We start from the raw sequence: 25779 nt of genomic DNA, 5'->3' as shown, positions 1-25779 counted from the left end.
CAACATGTTCAAAACCTCCCCATCAACATGATCAACACCTCCCCATCAACATGATCAACACCTCGCCATCAACATGATCAACACCCCCCCATCAACATGCTCAACACCCCCCCATCAACATGTTCAACACACCCCATCAACATGTTCAACACCTCCCCATCAACATGATCAACACCTCCCCATCAACATGATCAACACCTCCCCATCAACATGATCAACAGCCCCCATCAACATGTTCAACACCTCCCCATCAACTTGATCAGCACCTCCCCATCAACATGATCAACACCCCCCCATCAACATGTTCAACACTTACCCATCAACATGTTCAACACCTCCCCATCAACATGATCAACACCTCCCCATCAACATGTTCAACACCTCCCCATCAACATGATCAACACCTCCCCATCAACATGTTCAACACCTCCCCATCAACATGTTCAACACCTCCCCATCAACATGATCAACACCTCCCCATCAACATGTTCAACACCTCCCCATCAACATGATCAACACCTCCCCATCAACATGTTCAACACCTCCCCATCAACATGTTCAACACCTCCCCATCAACATGATCAACACTTACCCATCAGCATGTTCAACACCTCCCCATCAACATGTTCAACACCTCCCCATCAACATGATCAACACCTCCCCATCAACATGTTCAACACATCCCCATCAACATGTTCAACACCTCCCCATCAACATGTTCAACACTTACCCATCAACATGTTCAGCACCTCCCCATCAACATGTTCAACACCTCCCCATCAACATGATCAACACCTCCCCATCAACATGTTCAACACCTCCCCATCAACATGTTCAACACCTCCCCATCAACATGATCAACACCTCCCCATCAACATGATCAACACATCCCCATCAACATTTTCAACACCTCCCCATCAACATGTTCAACACCTCCCCATCAACATGATCAACACCTCCCCATCAACATGATCAACACCTCCCCATCAACATGTTCAACACCTCCCCATCAACATGATCAACACCTCCCCATCAACATGTTCAACACCCTCCCATCAACTTGTTCAACACCTCCCCATCAACATGTTCAACACCCCCCCATCAACATGTTCAACACCTCCCCATCAACATGTTCAACACTTACCCATCAACATGTTCAACACCTCCCCATCAACATGTTCAACACCTCCCCATCAACATGTTCAACACACCCCCCCATCAACATGTTCAACACTTACCCATCAACATGTTCAACACCTCCCCATCAACGTGTTCAACACCTCCCCATCAACATGATCAACACCTCCCCATCAACATGTTCAACATCCCCCCATCAACATGTTCAACACTTACCCATCAACATGTTGAACACCTCCCCATCAACATGTTCAACACCTCCCCATCAACTTGTTCAACACCTCCCCATCAACATGTTCAACACCTCCCCATCAACATGTTCAACACCTCCCCATCAACATGTTCAACACCCCCCCCATCAACATGATCAACACCTCCCCATCAACATGTTCAACACCTCCCCATCAACATGTTCAACACCTCACCATCAACATGTTCAACACCTCCCCATCAACATGTTCAACACCTCCCCCTCAACATGATCAACACCTCCCCATCAACATGATCAACACCTCCCCATCAACTTGATAAACACCTCCCCATCAACATGATCAACACCTCCCCATCAACATGTTCAACACCTCCCCATCAACATGTTCAACACCTCCCCATCAACATGATCAACACCTCCCCATCAACATGTTCAACACCTCCCCATCAACATGATCAACACCTCCCCATCAACATGTTCAACACCTCCCCATCAACATGTTCAACACCTCCCCATCAACATGATCAACACTTACCCATCAGCATGTTCAACAACTCCCCATCAACATGTTCAACACCTCCCCATCAACATGATCAACACCACCCCATCAACATGTTCAACACATCCCCATCAACATGTTCAACACCTCCCCATCAACATGTTCAACACTTACCCATCAACATTTTCAGCACCTCCCCATCAACATGTTCAACACCTCCCCATCAACATGATCAACACCTCCCCATCAACATGTTCAACACCTCCCCATCAACATGTTCAACACCTCCCCATCAACATGATCAACACCTCCCCATCAACATGATCAACACCTCCCCATCAACATTTTCAACACCTCCCCATCAACATGTTCAACACCTCCCCATCAACATGATCAACACCTCCCCATCAACATGATCAACACCTCCCCATCAACATGTTCAACACCTCCCCATCAACATGATCAACACCTCCCCATCAACATGTTCAACACCCTCCCATCAACTTGTTCAACACCTCCCCATCAACATGTTCAACACCCCCCCATCAACATGTTCAACACCTCCCCATCAACATGTTCAACACTTACCCATCAACATGTTCAACACCTCCCCATCAACATGTTCAACACCTCCCCATCAACATGTTCAACACACCCCCCCATCAACATGTTCAACACTTACCCATCAACATGTTCAACACCTCCCCATCAACATGTTCAACACCTCCCCATCAACATGATCAACACCTCCCCATCAACATGTTCAACATCCCCCCATCAACATGTTCAACACTTACCCATCAACATGTTGAACACCTCCCCATCAACATGTTCAACACCTCCCCATCAACTTGTTCAACACCTCCCCATCAACATGTTCAACACCTCCCCATCAACATGTTCAACACCTCCCCATCAACATGTTCAACACCCCCCCCATCAACATGATCAACACCTCCCCATCAACATGTTCAACACCTCCCCATCAACATGTTCAACACCTCACCATCAACATGTTCAACACCTCCCCATCAACATGTTCAACACCTCCCCCTCAACATGATCAACACCTCCCCATCAACATGATCAACACCTCCCCATCAACTTGATCAACACCTCCCCATCAACATGATCAACACCTCCCCATCAACATGATCAACACCTCCCCATCAACATGTTCAACATCTCCCCATCAACATGATCAACACCTCCCCATCAACATGTTCAACACCTCCCCATCAACATGTTCAACACCTCCCCATCAACATCTTCAACACCTCCCCATCAACATGATCAACACCTCCCCATCAACATGTTCAACACCCCCCCATCAACATGATCAACACCTCCCCATCAACATGTTCAACACCTCCCCATCAACATGATCAACACCTCCCCATCAACATGTTCAACACCTCCCCACCAACATGATCAACACCTCCCTATTAGCATGATCAACACCTCCCCATCAACATGTTCAACACCTCCCCATCAACATGTTCAACAACCCCCATCAACATAATCAACACCTCCCCATCAACATGATCAACACCTCCCCATCAACATGTTCAACACCTCCCCATCAACATGTTCAACACCTCCCCATCAACATGATCAACACCCCCCCATCAACATGTTCAACACCTCCCCATCAACATGATCAACACCCCCCCATCAACATGTTCAACACTTACCCATCAACATGTTCAACACCTCCCCATCAACATGTTCAACACCTCCCCATCAACATAATCAACAGCTCCCCATCAACATGATCAACACCTCCCCATCAACATGATCAACACCTCCCCATCAACATGTTCAACACCTCCCCATCAACATGATCAACACCTCCCCATCAACATGATCAACACCTCCCCATCAACATGATCAACACCCCCCCATCAACATGATCAACACCTCCCCATCAACATGATCAACACCTCCCCATCAACATGATCAACACCCCCCCCATCAACATGTTCAACACCTCCCCATCAACATGATCAACACCTCCCCATCAACATGATCAACACCTCCCCATCAACATGATCAACACCCCCCCATCAACATGTTCAACACCTCCCCATCAACATGATCAACACCTCCCCATCAACATGATCAACACCCCCCCATCAACATGTTCAACACTTACCCATCAACATGTTCAACATCTCCCATCAACATGATCAACACCTCCCCATCAACATGTTCAACACCTCCCCATCAACATGTTCAACACCTCCCCATCAACATGATCAACACCTCCCCATCAACATGATCAACACCTCCCCATCAACATGATCAACACCTCCCCATCAACATGTTCAACACCTCCCCATCAACATGATCAACACCTCCCCATCAACATGTTCAACACCTCCCCATCAACATGTTCAACACCCCCCCATCAACATGTTCAACACCTCCCCATCAACATGATCAACACTTCCCTATCAACATGTTCAACACCTCCCCATCAACATGTTCAACACCTCCCCATCAACATGTTCAACACCTCCCCATCAACATGTTCAACACCTCCCCATCAACATGTTCAACACCTCCCCATCAACATGTTCAACACCTCCCCATCAACATGATCAACATCTCCCCATCAACATGATCAACACCTCCCCATCAACATGATCAACACCTCCCCATCAACATGATCAACACCTCCCCATCAACATGATCAACACCTCCCCATCAACATGTTCAACACTTACCCATCAACATGTTCAACACCTCCCCATCAACATGATCAACACCTCCCCATCAATATGTTCAACACCTCCCCATCAACATGTTCAACACCTCCCCATCAACATGATCTACACCTCCCCATCAACATGATCAACACCTCCCCATCAACATGATCAACACCACCCCATCAACATGTTCAACACCTCCCCATCAACATGTTCAACACTTACCCATCAACATGATCAACACCTCCCCATCAACATGTTCAACACCTCCCCATCAACATGATCAACACCTCCCCATCAACATGTTCAACACCTCCCCATCAACATGTTCAACACCTCCCCATCAACATGATCAACACCTCCCCATCAACATGTTCAACACCTCCCCATCAACATGATCAACACCTCCCCATCAACATGTTCAACACCTCCCCATCAACATGTTCAACACCTCCCCATCAACATGATCAACACCTCCCCATCAACATGTTCAACACCTCCCCATCAACATGTTCAACACCTCCCCATCAACATGATCAACACCACCCCATCAACATGTTCAACACCTCCCCATCAACATGTTCAACACCTCCCCATCAACATGTTCAACACCTCCCCATCAACATGTTCAACACCGCCCCATTAACATGTTCAACACCTCCCCATCAACATGTTCAACACCTCCCCATCAACATGTTCAACACCTCCCCATCAACATGATCAACACCTCCCCATCAACATCTTCAACACCTCCCCATCAACATGTTCAACACCTCCCCATCAACATGTTCAACACTTACCCATCACCATGTTCAACACCTCCCCATCAACATGATCAACACCTCCCCATCAACATGATCAACACCTCCCCATCAACATCTTCAACACCTCCCCATCAATATGTTCAACACCTCCCCATCAACATGTTCAACACTTACCCATCAACATGTTCAACACCTCCCCATCAAAATGTTCAACACCTCCCCATCAACATGTTCAACACACCCCCCCATCAACATGTTCAACACTTACCCATCAACATGTTCAACACCTCCCCATCAACATGTTCAACACCTCCCCATCAACATGATCAACACCTCCCCATCAACATGTTCAACACCCCCCCATCAACATGTTCAACACTTACCCATCAACATGTTCAACACCTCCTCATCAACATGTTCAACACCTCCCCATCAACTTGTTCAACACCTCCCCATCAACATGTTCAACACCTCCCCATCAACATGTTCAACACCTCCCCATCAACATGTTCAACACCCCCCCCCATCAACATGATCAACACCTCCCCATCAACATGTTCAACACCTCCCCATCAACATGTTCAACACCTCACCATCAACATGTTCAACACCTCCCCATCAACATGTTCAACACCTCCCCCTCAACATGATCAACACCTCCCCATCAACATGATCAACACCTCCCCATCAACTTGATCAACACCTCCCCATCAACATGATCAACACCTCCCCATCAACATGATCAACACCTCCCCATCAACATGTTCAACACCTCCCCATCAACATGATCAACACCTCCCCATCAACATGTTCAACACCTCCCCATCAACATGTTCAACACCTCCCCATCAACATCTTCAACACCTCCCCATCAACATGATCAACACCTCCCCATCAACATGTTCAACACCCCCCCATCAACATGATCAACACCTCCCCATCAACATGTTCAACACCTCCCCATCAACATGATCAACACCTCCCCATCAACATGTTCAACACCTCCCCATCAACATGATCAACACCTCCCTATTAGCATGATCAACACCTCCCCATCAACATGTTCAACACCTCCCCATCAACATGTTCAACACCCCCCCATCAACATAATCAACACCTCCCCATCAACATGATCAACACCTCCACATCAACATGTTCAACACCTCCCCATCAACATGTTCAACACCTCCCCATCAACATGATCAACACCCCCCCATCAACATGTTCAACACCTCCCCATCAACATGATCAACACCCCCCCATCAACATGTTCAACACTTACCCATCAACATGTTCAACACCTCCCCATCAACATGTTCAACACCTCCCCATCAACATAATCAACACCTCCCCATCAACATGATCAACACCTCCCCATCAACATGATCAACACCTCCCCATCAACATGTTCAACACCTCCCCATCAACATGATCAACACCTCCCCATCAACATGATCAACACCTCCCCATCAACATGATCAACACCCCCCCATCAACATGATCAACACCTCCCCATCAACATGATCAACACCTCCCCATCAACATGATCAACACCCCCCCATCAACATGTTCAACACTTACCCATCAACATGTTCAACACCTCCCATCAACATGATCAACACCTCCCCATCAACATGTTCAACACCTCACCATCAACATGTTCAACACCTCCCCATCAACATGATCAACACCTCCCCATCAACATGATCAACACCTCCCCATCAACATGATCAACACCTCCCCATCAACATGTTCAAAACCTCCCCATCAACATGATCAACACCTCCCCATCAACATGTTCAACACCTCCCCATCAACATGTTCAACACCCCCCCATCAACATGTTCAACACCTCCCCATCAACATGATCAACACCTCCCCATCAACATGTTCAACACCTCCCCATCAACATGTTCAACACGTCCCCATCAACATGTTCAACACCTCCCCATCAACATGTTCAACACCTCCCCATCAACATGTTCTACACCTCCCCATCAACATGTTCAACACCTCCCCATCAACATGATCAACACCTCCCCATCAACATGATCAACACCTCCCCATCAACATGATCAACACCTCCCCATCAACATGATCAACACCTCCCCATCAACATGATCAACACCTCCCCATCAACATGTTCAACACTTACCCATCAACATGTTCAACACCTCCCCATCAACATGATCAACACCTCCCCATCAACATGTTCAACACCTCCCCATCAACATGTTCAACACCTCCCCATCAACATGATCAACACCTCCCCATCAACATGATCAACACCTCCCCATCAACATGATCAACACCACCCCATCAACATGTTCAACACCTCCCCATCAACATGTTCAACACTTACCCATCAACATGATCAACACCTCCCCATCAACATGTTCAACACCTCCCCATCAACATGATCAACACCTCCCCATCAACATGTTCAACACCTCCCCATCAACATGTTCAACACCTCCCCATCAACATGATCAACACCTCCCCATCAACATGTTCAACACCTCCCCATCAACATGATCAACACCTCCCCATCAACATGTTCAACACCTCCCCATCAACATGTTCAACACCTCCCCATCAACATGATCAACACCTCCCCATCAACATGTTCAACACCTCCCCATCAACATGCTCAACACCTCCCCATCAACATGATCAACACCTCCCCATCAACATGTTCAACACCTCCCCATCAACATGTTCAACACCTCCCCATCAACATGTTCAACACCTCCCCATCAACATGTTCAACACCGCCCCATCAACATGTTCAACACCTCCCCATCAACATGTTCAACACCTCCCCATCAACATGTTCAACACCTCCCCATCAACATGATCAACACCTCCCCATCAACATCTTCAACACCTCCCCATCAACATGTTCAACACCTCCCCATCAACATGTTCAACACTTACCCATCACCATGTTCAACACCTCCCCATCAACATGATCAACACCTCCCCATCAACATGTTCAACACCTCCCCATCAACATGATCAACACCTCCCCATCAACATGATCAACACCTCCCCATCAACATGTTCAACACCCCCCCATCAACATGATCAACACCTCCCCATCAACATGTTCAACACCTCCCCATCAACATGATCAACACCTCCCCATCAACATGTTCAACACCTCCCCATCAACATGATCAACACCTCCCTATTAGCATGATCAACACCTCCCCATCAACATGTTCAACACCTCCCCATCAACATGTTCAACACCCCCCCCATCAACATAATCAACACCTCCCCATCAACATGATCAACACCTCCCCATCAACATGTTCAACACCTCCCCATCAACATGTTCAACACCTCCCCATCAACATGATCAACACCCCCCCATCAACATGTTCAACACCTCCCCATCAACATGATCAACACCCCCCCATCAACATGTTCAACACTTACCCATCAACATGTTCAACACCTCCCCATCAACATGTTCAACACCTCCCCATCAACATAATCAACACCTCCCCATCAACATGATCAACACCTCCCCATCAACATGATCAACACCTCCCCATCAACATGTTCAACACCTCCCTATCAACATGATCAACACCTCCCCATCAACATGATCAACATGTCCCCATCAACATGATCAACACCCCCCCATCAACATGATCAACACCTCCCCATCAACATGATCAACACCTCCCCATCAACATGATCAACACCCCCCCCATCAACATGTTCAACACCTCCCCATCAACATGATCAACACCTCCCCATCAACATGATCAACACCTCCCCATCAACATGATCAACACCCCCCCATCAACATGTTCAACACCTCCCCATCAACATGATCAACACCTCCCCATCAACATGATCAACACCCCCCCCATCAACATGTTCAACACTTACCCATCAACATGTTCAACACCTCCCATCAACATGATCAACACCTCCCCATCAACATGTTCAACACCTCCCCATCAACATGTTCAACACCTCCCCATCAACATGATCAACACCTCCCCATCAACATGATCAACACCTCCCCATCAACATGATCAACACCTCCCCATCAACATGTTCAACACCTCCCCATCAACATGATCAACACCTCCCCATCAACATGTTCAACACCTCCCCATCAACATGTTCAACACCCCCCCATCAACATGTTCAACACCTCCCCATCAACATGATCAACACCTCCCCATCAACATGTTCAACACCTCCCCATCAACATGTTCAACACCTCCCCATCAACGTGTTCAACAGCTCCCCATCAACATGTTCAACACCTCCCCATCAACATGTTCAACACCTCCCCATCAACATGTTCAACACCTCCCCATCAACATGATCAACACCCCCCCATCAACATGTTCAACACTTACCCATCAACATGTTCAACACCTCCCCATCAACATGTTCAACACCTCCCCATCAACATAATCAACACCTCCCCATCAACATGATCAACACCTCCCCATCAACATGATCAACACCTCCCCATCAACATGTTCAACACCTCCCCATCAACATGATCAACACCTCCCCATCAACATGATCAACACCTCCCCATCAACATGATCAACACCCCCCCATCAACATGATCAACACCTCCCCATCAACATGATCAACACCTCCCCATCAACATGATCAACACCCCCCCCATCAACATGTTCAACACCTCCCCATCAACATGATCAACACCTCCCCATCAACATGATCAACACCTCCCCATCAACATGATCAACACCCCCCCATCAACATGTTCAACACCTCCCCATCAACATGATCAACACCTCCCCATCAACATGATCAACACCCCCCCATCAACATGTTCAACACTTACCCATCAACATGTTCAACACCTCCCATCAACATGATCAACACCTCCCCATCAACATGTTCAACACCTCCCCATCAACATGTTCAACACCTCCCCATCAACATGATCAACACCTCCCCATCAACATGATCAACACCTCCCCATCAACATGATCAACACCTCCCCATCAACATGTTCAACACCTCCCCATCAACATGATCAACACCTCCCCATCAACATGTTCAACACCTCCCCATCAACATGTTCAACACCCCCCCATCAACATGTTCAACACCTCCCCATCAACATGATCAACACCTCCCCATCAACATGTTCAACACCTCCCCATCAACATGTTCAACACCTCCCCATCAACATGTTCAACACCTCCCCATCAACATGTTCAACACCTCCCCATCAACATGTTCAACACCTCCCCATCAACATGTTCAACACCTCCCCATCAACATGATCAACACCTCCCCATCAACATGATCAACACCTCCCCATCAACATGATCAACACCTCCCCATCAACATGATCAGCACCTCCCCATCAACATGATCAACACCTCCCCATCAACATGTTCAACACTTACCCATCAACATGTTCAACACCTCCCCATCAACATGATCAACACCTCCCCATCAACATGTTCAACACCTCCCCATCAACATGTTCAACACCTCCCCATCAACATGATCAACACCTCCCCATCAACATGATCAACACCTCCCCATCAACATGATCAACACCACCCCATCAACATGTTCAACACCTCCCCATCAACATGTTCAACACTTACCCATCAACATGATCAACACCTCCCCATCAACATGTTCAACACCTCACCATCAACATGATCAACACCTCCCCATCAACATGTTCAACACCTCCCCATCAACATGATCAACACCTCCCTATTAGCATGATCAACACCTCCCCATCAACATGTTCAACACCTCCCCATCAACATGTTCAACACCCCCCCATCAACATAATCAACACCTCCCCATCAACATGATCAACACCTCCACATCAACATGTTCAACACCTCCCCATCAACATGTTCAACACCTCCCCATCAACATGATCAACACCCCCCCATCAACATGTTCAACACCTCCCCATCAACATGATCAACACCCTCCCATCAACATGTTCAACACTTACACATCAACATGTTCAACACCTCCCCATCAACATGTTCAACACCTCCCCATCAACATAATCAACACCTCCCCATCAACATGATCAACACCTCCCCATCAACATGATCAACACCTCCCCATCAACATGTTCAACACCTCCCCATCAACATGATCAACACCTCCCCATCAACATGATCAACACCTCCCCATCAACATGATCAACACCCCCCCATCAACATGATCAACACCTCCCCATCAACATGATCAACACCTCCCCATCAACATGATCAACACCCCCCCATCAACATGTTCAACACTTACCCATCAACATGTTCAACACCTCCCATCAACATGATCAACACCTCCCCATCAACATGTTCAACACCTCCCCATCAACATGTTCAACACCTCCCCATCAACATGATCAACACCTCCCCATCAACATGATCAACACCTCCCCATCAACATGATCGACACCTCCCCATCAACATGTTCAAAACCTCCCCATCAACATGATCAACACCTCCCCATCAACATGTTCAACACCTCCCCATCAACATGTTCAACACCCCCCCATCAACATGTTCAACACCTCCCCATCAACATGATCAACACCTCCCCATCAACATGTTCAACACCTCCCCATCAACATGTTCAACACGTCCCCATCAACATGTTCAACACCTCCCCATCAACATGTTCAACACCTCCCCATCAACATGTTCAACACCTCCCCATCAACATGTTCAACACCTCCCCATCAACATGATCAACACCTCCCCATCAACATGATCAACACCTCCCCATCAACATGATCAACACCTCCCCATCAACATGATCAACACCTCCCCATCAACATGATCAACACCTCCCCATCAACATGATCAACACCTCCCCATCAACATCTTCAACACCTCCCCATCAACATGTTCAACACCTCCCCATCAACATGTTCAACACTTACCCATCACCATGTTCAACACCTCCCCATCAACATGATCAACACCTCCCCATCAACATGTTCAACACCTCCCCATCAACATGATCAACACCTCCCCATCAACATGATCAACACCTCCCCATCAACATGTTCAACACCCCCCCATCAACATGATCAACACCTCCCCATCAACATGTTCAACACCTCCCCATCAACATGATCAACACCTCCCCATCAACATGTTCAACACCTCCCCATCAACATGATCAACACCTCCCTATTAGCATGATCAACACCTCCCCATCAACATGTTCAACACCTCCCCATCAACATGTTCAACACCCCCCCATCAACATAATCAACACCTCCCCATCAACATGATCAACACCTCCCCATCAACATGTTCAACAAGTCCCCATCAACATGTTCAACACCTCCCCATCAACATGATCAACACCCCCCCATCAACATGTTCAACACCTCCCCATCAACATGATCAACACCCCCCCATCAACATGTTCAACACTTACCCATCAACATGTTCAACACCTCCCCATCAACATGTTCAACACCTCCCCATCAACATAATCAACACCTCCCCATCAACATGATCAACACCTCCCCATCAACATGATCAACACCTCCCCATCAACATGTTCAACACCTCCCCATCAACATGATCAACACCTCCCCATCAACATGATCAACATGTCCCCATCAACATGATCAACACCCCCCCATCAACATGATCAACACCTCCCCATCAACATGATCAACAACTCCCCATCAACATGATCAACACCCCCCCCATCAACATGTTCAACACCTCCCCATCAACATGATCAACACCTCCCCATCAACATGATCAACACCTCCCCATCAACATGATCAACACCCCCCCATCAACATGTTCAACACCTCCCCATCAACATGATCAACACCTCCCCATCAACATGATCAACACCCCCCCCATCAACATGTTCAACACTTACCCATCAACATGTTCAACACCTCCCATCAACATGATCAACACCTCCCCATCAACATGTTCAACACCTCCCCATCAACATGTTCAACACCTCCCCATCAACATGATCAACACCTCCCCATCAACATGATCAACACCTCCCCATCAACATGATCAACACCTCCCCATCAACATGTTCAACACCTCCCCATCAACATGATCAACACCTCCCCATCAACATGTTCAACACCTCCCCATCAACATGTTCAACACCCCCCCATCAACATGTTCAACACCTCCCCATCAACATGATCAACACCTCCCCATCAACATGTTCAACACCTCCCCATCAACATGTTCAACACCTCCCCATCAACGTGTTCAACACCTCCCCATCAACATGTTCAACACCTCCCCATCAACATGTTCAACACCTCCCCATCAACATGATCAACACCCCCCCATCAACATGTTCAACACTTACCCATCAACATGTTCAACACCTCCCCATCAACATGTTCAACACCTCCCCATCAACATAATCAACACCTCCCCATCAACATGATCAACACCTCCCCATCAACATGATCAACACCTCCCCATCAACATGTTCAACATCTCCCCATCAACATGATCAACACCTCCCCATCAACATGATCAACACCTCCCCATCAACATGATCAACACCCCCCCATCAACATGATCAACACCTCCCCATCAACATGATCAACACCTCCCCATCAACATGATCAAGACCCCCCCCATCAACATGTTCAACACCTCCCCATCAACATGATCAACACCTCCCCATCAACATGATCAACACCTCCCCATCAACATGATCAACACCCCCCCATCAACATGTTCAACACCTCCCCATCAACATGATCAACACCACCCCATCAACATGATCAACACCCCCCCATCAACATGTTCAACACTTACCCATCAACATGTTCAACACCTCCCATCAACATGATCAACACCTCCCCATCAACATGTTCAACACCTCCCCATCAACATGTTCAACACCTCCCCATCAACATGATCAACACCTCCCCATCAACATGATCAACACCTCCCCATCAACATGATCAACACCTCCCCATCAACATGTTCAACACCTCCCCATCAACATGATCAACACCTCCCCATCAACATGTTCAACACCTCCCCATCAACATGTTCAACACCCCCCCATCAACATGTTCAACACCTCCCCATCAACATGATCAACACCTCCCCATCAACATGTTCAACACCTCCCCATCAACATGTTCAACACCTCCCCATCAACATGTTCAACACCTCCCCATCAACATGTTCAACACCTCCCCATCAACATGTTCAACACCTCCCCATCAACATGTTCAACACCTCCCCATCAACATGATCAACACCTCCCCATCAACATGATCAACACCTCCCCATCAACATGATCAACACCTCCCCATCAACATGATCAGCACCTCCCCATCAACATGATCAACACCTCCCCATCAACATGTTCAACACTTACCCATCAACATGTTCAACACCTCCCCATCAACATGATCAACACCTCCCCATCAACATGTTCAACACCTCCCCATCAACATGTTCAACACCTCCCCATCAACATGATCAACACCTCCCCATCAACATGATCAACACCTCCGCATCAACATGATCAACACCACCCCATCAACATGTTCAACACCTCCCCATCAACATGTTCAACACTTACCCATCAACATGATCAACACCTCCCCATCAACATGTTCAACACCTCACCATCAACATGATCAACACCTCCCCATCAACATGTTCAACACCTCCCCATCAACATGATCAACACCTCCCTATTAGCATGATCAACACCTCCCCATCAACATGTTCAACACCTCCCCATCAACATGTTCAACACCCCCCCATCAACATAATCAACACCTCCCCATCAACATGATCAACACCTCCACATCAACATGTTCAACACCTCCCCATCAACATGTTCAACACCTCCCCATCAACATGATCAACACCCCCCCATCAACATGTTCAACACCTCCCCATCAACATGATCAACACCCTCCCATCAACATGTTCAACACTTACCCATCAACATGTTCAACACCTCCCCATCAACATGTTCAACACCTCCCCATCAACATAATCAACACCTCCCCATCAACATGATCAACACCTCCCCATCAACATGATCAACACCTCCCCATCAACATGTTCAACACCTCCCCATCAACATGATCAACACCTCCCCATCAACATGATCAACACCTCCCCATCAACATGATCAACACCTCCCCATCAACATGATCAACACCTCCCCATCAACATGATCAACACCTCCCCATCAACATGATCAACACCCCCCCATCAACATGTTCAACACTTACCCATCAACATGTTCAACACCTCCCATCAACATGATCAACACCTCCCCATCAACATGTTCAACACCTCCCCATCAACATGTTCAACACCTCCCCATCAACATGATCAACACCTCCCCATCAACATGATCAACACCTCCCCATCAACATGATCGACACCTCCCCATCAACATGTTCAAAACCTCCCCATCAACATGATCAACACCTCCCCATCAACATGTTCAACACCTCCCCATCAACATGTTCACCACCCCCCCATCAACATGTTCAACACCTCCCCATCAACATGATCAACACCTCCCCATCAACATGTTCAACACCTCCCCATCAACATGATCAACACGTCCCCATCAACATGTTCAACACCTCCCCATCAACATGTTCAACACCTCCCCATCAACATGTTCAACACCTCCCCATCAACATGTTCAACACCTCCCCATCAACATGATCAACACCTCCCCATCAACATGATCAACACCTCCCCATCAACATGATCAACACCTCCCCATCAACATGATCAACACCTCCCCATCAACATGATCAACACCTCCCCATCAACATGATCAACACCTCCCCATCAACATCTTCAACACCTCCCCATCAACATGTTCAACACCTCCCCATCAACATGTTCAACACTTACCCATCACCATGTTCAACACCTCCCCATCAACATGATCAACACCTCCCCATCAACATGTTCAACACCTCCCCATCAACATGATCAACACCTCCCCATCAACATGATCAACACCTCCCCATCAACATGTTCAACACCCCCCCATCAACATGATCAACACCTCCCCATCAACATGTTCAACACCTCCCCATCAACATGATCAACACCTCCCCATCAACATGTTCAACACCTCCCCATCAACATGATCAACACCTCCCTATTAGCATGATCAACACCTCCCCATCAACATGTTCAACACCTCCCCATCAACATGTTCAACACCCCCCCATCAACATAATCAACACCTCCCCATCAACATGATCAACACCTCCCCATCAACATGTTCAACACCTCCCCATCAACATGTTCAACACCTCCCCATCAACATGATCAACACCCCCCCATCAACATGTTCAACACCTCCCCATCAACATGATCAACACCCCCCCATCAACATGTTCAACACTTACCCATCAACATGTTCAACACCTCCCCATCAACATGTTCAACACCTCCCCATCAACATAATCAACACCTCCCCATCAACATGATCAACACCTCCCCATCAACATGATCAACACCTCCCCATCAACATGTTCAACACCTCCCCATCAACATGATCAACACCTCCCCATCAACATGATCAACACGTCCCCATCAACATGATCAACACCCCCCCATCAACATGATCAACACCTCCCCATCAACATGATCAACACCTCCCCATCAACATGATCAACACCCCCCCCATCAACATGTTCAACACCTCCCCATCAACATGATCAACACCTCCCCATCAACATGATCAACACCTCCCCATCAACATGATCAACACCCCCCCATCAACATGTTCAACACCTCCCCATCAACATGATCAACACCTCCCCATCAACATGATCAACACCCCCCCCATCAACATGTTCAACACTTACCCATCAACATGTTCAACACCTCCCATCAACATGATCAACACCTCCCCATCAACATGTTCAACACCTCCCCATCAACATGTTCAACACCTCCCCATCAACATGATCAACACCTCCCCATCAACATGATCAACACCTCCCCATCAACATGATCAACACCTCCCCATCAACATGTTCAACACCTCCCCATCAACATGATCAACACCTCCCCATCAACATGTTCAACACCTCCCCATCAACATGTTCAACACCCCCCCATCAACATGTTCAACACCTCCCCATCAACATGTTCAACACCTCCCCATCAACATGTTCAACACCTCCCCATCAACGTGTTCAACACCTCCCCATCAACATGTTCAACACCTCCCCATCAACATGTTCAACACCTCCCCATCAACATGTTCAACACCTCCCCATCAACATGATCAACACCCCCCCATCAACATGTTCAACACTTACCCATCAACATGTTCAACACCTCCCCATCAACATGTTCAACACCTCCCCATCAACATAATCAACACCTCCCCATCAACATGATCAACACCTCCCCATCAACATGATCAACACCTCCCCATCAACATGTTCAACACCTCCCCATCAACATGATCAACACCTCCCCATCAACATGATCAACACCTCCCCATCAACATGATCAACACCCCCCCATCAACATGATCAACACCTCCCCATCAACATGATCAACACCTCCCCATCAACATGATCAACACCCCCCCCATCAACATGTTCAACACCTCCCCATCAACATGATCAACACCTCCCCATCAACATGATCAACACCTCCCCATCAACATGATCAACACCCCCCCATCAACATGTTCAACACCTCCCCATCAACATGATCAACACCTCCCCATCAACATGATCAACACCCCCCCATCAACATGTTCAACACTTACCCATCAACATGTTCAACACCTCCCATCAACATGATCAACACCTCCCCATCAACATGTTCAACACCTCCCCATCAACATGTTCAACACCTCCCCATCAACATGATCAACACCTCCCCATCAACATGATCAACACCTCCCCATCAACATGATCAACACCTCCCCATCAACATGTTCAACACCTCCCCATCAACATGATCAACACCTCCCCATCAACATGTTCAACACCTCCCCATCAACATGTTCAACACCCCCCCATCAACATGTTCAACACCTCCCCATCAACATGATCAACACCTCCCCATCAACATGTTCAACACCTCCCCATCAACATGTTCAACACCTCCCCATCAACATGTTCAACACCTCCCCATCAACATGTTCAACACCTCCCCATCAACATGATCAACACCTCCCCATCAACATGTTCAACACCTCCCCATCAACATGATCAACACCTCCCCATCAACATGATCAACACCTCCCCATCAACATGATCAACACCTCCGAATCAACATGATCAACACCTCCCCATCAACATGATCAACACCTCCCCATCAACATGTTCAACACTTACCCATCAACATGTTCAACACCTCCCCATCAACATGATCAACACCTCCCCATCAACATGTTCAACACCTCCCCATCAACATGTTCAACACCTCCCCATCAACATGATCAACACCTCCCCATCAACATGATCAACACCTCCCCATCAACATGATCAACACCACCCCATCAACATGTTCAACACCTCCCCATCAACATGTTCAACACTTACCCATCAACATGATCAACACCTCCCCATCAACATGTTCAACACCTCCCCATCAACATGATCAACACCTCCCCATCAACATGTTCAACACCTCCCCATCAACATGTTCAACACCTCCCCATCAACATGATCAACACCTCCCCATCAACATGTTCAACACCTCCCCATCAACATGATCAACACCTCCCCATCAACATGATCAACACCTCCCCATCAACATGTTCAACACCTCCCCATCAACATGATCAACACCTCCCCATCAACATGTTCAACACCTCCCCATCAACATGTTCAACACCTCCCCATCAACATGATCAACACCTCCCCATCAACATGTTCAACACCTCCCCATCAACATGTTCAACACCTCCCCATCAACATGTTCAACACCTCCCCATCAACATGTTCAACACCGCCCCATCAACATGTTCAACACCTCCCCATCAACATGTTCAACACCTCCCCATCAACATGTTCAACACCTCCCCATCAACATGATCAACACCTCCCCATCAACATGATCAACACCTCCCCATCAACATGTTCAACACCTCCCCATCAACATGTTCAACACTTACCCATCACCATGTTCAACACCTCCCCATCAACATGATCAACACCTCCCCATCAACATGTTCAACACCTCCCCATCAACATGATCAACACCTCCCCATCAACATGATCAACACCTCCCCATCAACATTTTCAACACTTACCCATCAACATGATCAACACCTCCCCATCAACATGTTCAACACCTCCCCATCAACATGTTCAACACTTACCCATCAACATGTTCAACACCTCCCCATCAACATGTTCAACACTTACCCATCAACATGTTCAACCCTCACCATCAACATGTTCAACACTTACCCATCAACATGTTCAACACCTCCCCATCAACATGTTCAACACCTCCCCATCAACATGTTCAACACCTCCCCATCAACATGATCAACACCTCCCCATCAACATGTTCAACACCTCCCCATCAACATGTTCAACACCCCCCCATCAACATGTTCAACACCTCCCCATCAACATGATCAACACCTCCCCATCAACATGTTCAACACCTCCCCATCAACATGTTCAACACCTCCCCATCAACATGTTCAACACCTCCCCATCAACATGTTCAACACCTCCCCATCAACATGATCAACACCTCCCCATCAACATGTTCAACACCTCCCCATCAACATGATCAACACCTCCCCATCAACATGATCAACACCTCCCCATCAACATGATCAACACCTCCGAATCAACATGATCAACACCTCCCCATCAACATGATCAACACCTCCCCATCAACATGTTCAACACTTACCCATCAACATGTTCAACACCTCCCCATCAACATGATCAACACCTCCCCATCAACATGTTCAACACCTCCCCATCAACATGTTCAACACCTCCCCATCAACATGATCAACACCTCCCCATCAACATGATCAACACCTCCCCATCAACATGATCAACACCACCCCATCAACATGTTCAACACCTCCCCATCAACATGTTCAACACTTACCCATCAACATGATCAACACCTCCCCATCAACATGTTCAACACCTCCCCATCAACATGATCAACACCTCCCCATCAACATGTTCAACACCTCCCCATCAACATGTTCAACACCTCCCCATCAACATGATCAACACCTCCCCATCAACATGTTCAACACCTCCCCATCAACATGATCAACACCTCCCCATCAACATGATCAACACCTCCCCATCAACATGTTCAACACCTCCCCATCAACATGATCAACACCTCCCCATCAACATGTTCAACACCTCCCCATCAACATGTTCAACACCTCCCCATCAACATGATCAACACCTCCCCATCAACATGTTCAACACCTCCCCATCAACATGTTCAACACCTCCCCATCAACATGTTCAACACCTCCCCATCAACATGTTCAACACCGCCCCATCAACATGTTCAACACCTCCCCATCAACATGTTCAACACCTCCCCATCAACATGTTCAACACCTCCCCATCAACATGATCAACACCTCCCCATCAACATCTTCAACACCTCCCCATCAACATGTTCAACACCTCCCCATCAACATGTTCAACACTTACCCATCACCATGTTCAACACCTCCCCATCAACATGATCAACACCTCCCCATCAACATGTTCAACACCTCCCCATCAACATGATCAACACCTCCCCATCAACATGATCAACACCTCCCCATCAACATTTTCAACACTTACCCATCAACATGATCAACACCTCCCCATCAACATGTTCAACACCTCCCCATCAACATGTTCAACACTTACCCATCAACATGTTCAACACCTCCCCATCAACATGTTCAACACTTACCCATCAACATGTTCAACCCTCACCATCAACATGTTCAACACTTACCCATCAACATGTTCAACACCTCCCCATCAACATGTTCAACACCCCCCCATCAACATGTTCAACACCTCCCCATCAACATGTTCAACACCTCCCCATCAACATGTTCGACACCTCCCCATCAACATGTTCAACACCTCCCCATCAACATGTTCAACACCTCCCCATCAACATGTTCAACACCTCCCCATCAACATGTTCAACACCTCCCCATCATCATGATCAACACCTCCCCATCAACATGTTCAACATTTACCCATCAACATGTTCAACACTTACCCATCAACATGATCAACACCTCTCCATCAACATGATCAACACCTTCCCATCAACATGTTCAACACCTCCCCATCAACATGTTCAACACCTCCCCATCAACATGTTTTAGCACCTCCCCATCAACATGTTCAACACTTACCCATCAACATGTTCAACACTTACCCATCAACATGATCAACACCTCCCCATCAACATGATCAACACCTCCCCATCAACACGTTCAACATTTACCCATCAACATGTTCAACACTTACCCATCAACATGATCAACACCTCTCCATCAACATGATCAACACCTCCCCATCAACATGTTCAACACCTCCCCATCAACATGTTCAACACCTCCCCATCAACATGTTTTAGCACCTCCCCATCAACATGTTCAACACTTACCCATCAACATGTTCAACACTTACCCATCAACATGATCAACACCTCCCCATCAACATGATCAACACCTCCCCATCAACACGTTCAACACCTCCCCATCAACATGTTCAACACCTCCCCATCAACATGATCAACACCTCCCCATCAACCTGATCAACACCTCCCCATCAACATGTTCAACACTTACCCATCAACATGTTCAACACTTACCCATCAACATGATCAACACCTCCCCATCAACATGATCAACACCTCCCCATCAACATGTTCAACACCTCCCCATCAACATGTTCAACACCTCCCCATCAACATGTTCAACACCCCGCCATCAACATGTTCAACACCTCCCCATCAACATGTTCAACACCCCCCATCAACATGTTCAACACCTCCCCATCAACATGTTCAACACCTCCCCATCAACATGATCAACACCTCCCCATCAACATGATCAACACCTCCCCATCAACATGATCAACACTTACCCATCAACATGATCAACACTTACCCATCAACATGTTCAACACCTCCCCATCAACATTTTCAACACCTCCCCATCAACATGATCAACACCTCCCCATCAACATGTTCAACACCCCCCCATCAACATGTTCAACACCTCCCCATCAACATGTTCAACACCTCCCCATCAACATGTTCAACACCTCCCCATCAACATGTTCAACACTTACCCATCAACATGTTCAACACTTACCCATCAACATGTTCAACACCTCCCCATCAACATGATCAACACCTCCCCATCAACATGTTCAACACCCCCCCATCAACATGTTCAACACCTCCCCATCAACATGTTCAACACCTCCCCATCAACATGTTCAACACCTCCCCATCAACATGTTCAACACTTACCCATCAACATGTTCAACACCTCCCCATCAACATGTTCAACACTTACCCATCAACATGTTCAACACTTACCCATCAACATGTTCAACACTCACCAATCAACAGGTTCAACACTTACCCATCAACATGTTCAACACGTACCCATCAACATGTTCAACACTTACTCATCAACATGTTCAACACTTACCCATCAACATGTTCAACACCTCCCCATCAACATGTTCAACACTTACCCATCAACATGTTCAACACTTACCCATCAACATGTTCAACACTTACCCATCAACATGTTCAACACCTCCCCATCAACATGTTCAACACTTACCCATCAACATGATCAACACCTCCCCATCACCATGTTCAACACCTCCCCCTCAACATGATCAACACCTCCCCATCAACATGATCAACACCTCACCATCAAGATGTTCAACACCTCCCCATCAACATGTTCAACACCTCCCCATCAACATGTTCAACATCTCCCCATCAACATGTTCAACACCTCCCCATCAACATGTTCAACACTTACCCATCAACATGTTCAACACTTACCCATCAACATGTTCAACACCTCCCCATCAACATGATCAACACCTCCCCATCAACATGTTCAACACCTCCCCATCAACATGTTCAACACTTACCCATCAACATGTTCAACACCTCCCCATCAACATGATCAACACTTACCCATCAACATGTTCAACACCCCCCCATCAACATGATCAACACTTACCCATCAACATGTTCAACACCTCCCCATCAACATGTTCAACACCTCCCCATCAACATGTTCAACACCTCCCCATCAACATGTTCAACACTTACCCATGAACATGTTCAACACTTACCCATCAACATGTTCAACACCTCCCCATCAACATGTTCAACACCTCCCCATCAACATGTTCAGCACCTCCCCATCAAAATGTTCAACACCTCCCCTTCAACATGTTCAACACTTCCCCATCAACACGATCAACACCTCCCCATCAACATGATCAACACCTCCCCATCAACATGATCAACGCCTCCCCATCAACATGATCAACACCTCCCCATCAACATGATCAACACCTCCCCATCAACATGATCAACACCTCCCCATCAACATGATCAACACCTCCCTATCAACATGTTCAGCACCTCCCCATCAACATGTTCAACACCTCCCCATCAACATGATCAACACCTCCCCATCAAGATGTTCAACACTTACCCATCAACATGATCAACACTTAGCCATCAACATGTTCAACACTTACCAATCAACATGTTCAACACCTCCCCATCAACATGATCCACACTTACCCATCAAGATGTTCAACACCTCCCCATCAACATGTTCAACACTTACCCATCAACATGATCAACACTTACCCATCAACATGTTCAACACTTACCAATCAACATGTTCAACACCTCCCCATCAACATGTTCAACACCTCCCCATCAACATGTTCAACACTTACCCATCAACATGTTCAACACTTACCCATCAACATGTTCAACACCTCCCCATCAACATGATCAACACCTCCCCATCAACATGATCAACACTTCCCCATCAACATGTTCAACACCTCCCCATCAACATGTTCAACACTTACCCATCAACATGATCAACACTTACCCATCAACATGATCAACACTTACCCATCAACATGTTCAACACTTACCCATCAACATGATCAACACTTACCCATCAACATGTTCAACACCTCCCCATCAACATGTTCAACACTTACCCATCAACATGTTCAACACTTACCCATCAACATGATCAACACTTACCCATCAACATGATCAACACCTCCCCATCAACATGATCAACACCTCACCATCAAGATGTTCAACACCTCCCCATCAACATGTTCAACACCTCCCCATCAACATGTTCAACACCTCCCCATCAACATGTTCAACACCTCCCCATCAACATGTTCAACACTTACCCATCAACATGTTCAACACTTACCCATCAACATGATCAACACCTCCCCATCAACATGTTCAACACTTACCCATCAACATGTTCAACACCTCCCCATCAACATGATCAACACCTCCCCATCAACCTGTTCAACACCTCCCCATCAACATGTTCAACACCTCCCCATCAACATGATCAACACTTACCCATCAACATGTTCAACACCCCCCCATCAACATGATCAACACTTACCCATCAACATGTTCAACACCTCCCCATCAACATGTTCAACACCTCCCCATCTACATGTTCAACACCTCCCCATCAACATGTTCAACACTTACCCATGAACATGTTCAACACTTACCCATCAACATGTTCAACACCTCCCCATCAACATGATCAACACCTCCCCATCAACATGTTCAACACTTACCCATCAATATGTTCAACACCTCCCCATCAACATGTTCAACACCCCCCCCATCAACATGTTCAACACCTCCCCATCATCATGTTAAACACTTTCCCATCAACATGTTCAACACCTCCCCATCAACATGATCAACACCTCCCCATCAACATGTTCAACACCTCCCCATCAACATGTTCAACACCTCCCCATCAACATGTTCAACACTTACCCATCAACATGTTCAACACCTCCCCATCAACATGTTCAACACCTCCCCATCAACATGTTCAACACCTCCCGATCAACATCTTCAACACCTCCCCATCAACATGTTCAACACCTCCCCATCAACATGATCAACACCTCCCCATCAACATGATCAACACTTACCCAACAACATGTTCAACACTTACCCATCAACAGGTACAGGATCGAGGATTCACTCATCATCTTTGATACTCAGCTATCCGCCCTTCCGAACCTCGCACCCTGTCGTAGAGGAAACCAGACTAAATCATTTCAGACTTGTTCCGAAAGTCAGCTCCAGAACATTCTAACACACGTTG

At 47.1% G+C, this 25779-nt stretch overlaps 1 protein-coding gene across 1 annotated transcript in view; it reads right to left on the bottom strand.

Annotated features, from left to right (window-relative positions):
- LOC144488311 (uncharacterized) overlaps window positions 1–25707 on the bottom strand; it is a gene marked incomplete at its 3' end in the record, with an annotated part of 59187 nt that extends 33480 nt beyond the window's left edge. Inside the window, exon 1 of the mRNA XM_078206359.1 lies at window positions 25627–25707. Coding sequence (XP_078062485.1) covers window positions 25627–25663 — 37 coding nt within the window. The remainder of the gene's footprint in view (window positions 1–25626) is intronic.
- Window positions 25708–25779: the final 72 nt, after the last annotated feature.

This window comes from Mustelus asterias, unplaced genomic scaffold, assembly GCF_964213995.1.
Source record: "Mustelus asterias unplaced genomic scaffold, sMusAst1.hap1.1 HAP1_SCAFFOLD_1455, whole genome shotgun sequence".
Lineage (NCBI taxonomy): Eukaryota > Metazoa > Chordata > Chondrichthyes > Carcharhiniformes > Triakidae > Mustelus > Mustelus asterias.
This window is presented reverse-complemented; position numbering and strand designations above follow the sequence as displayed.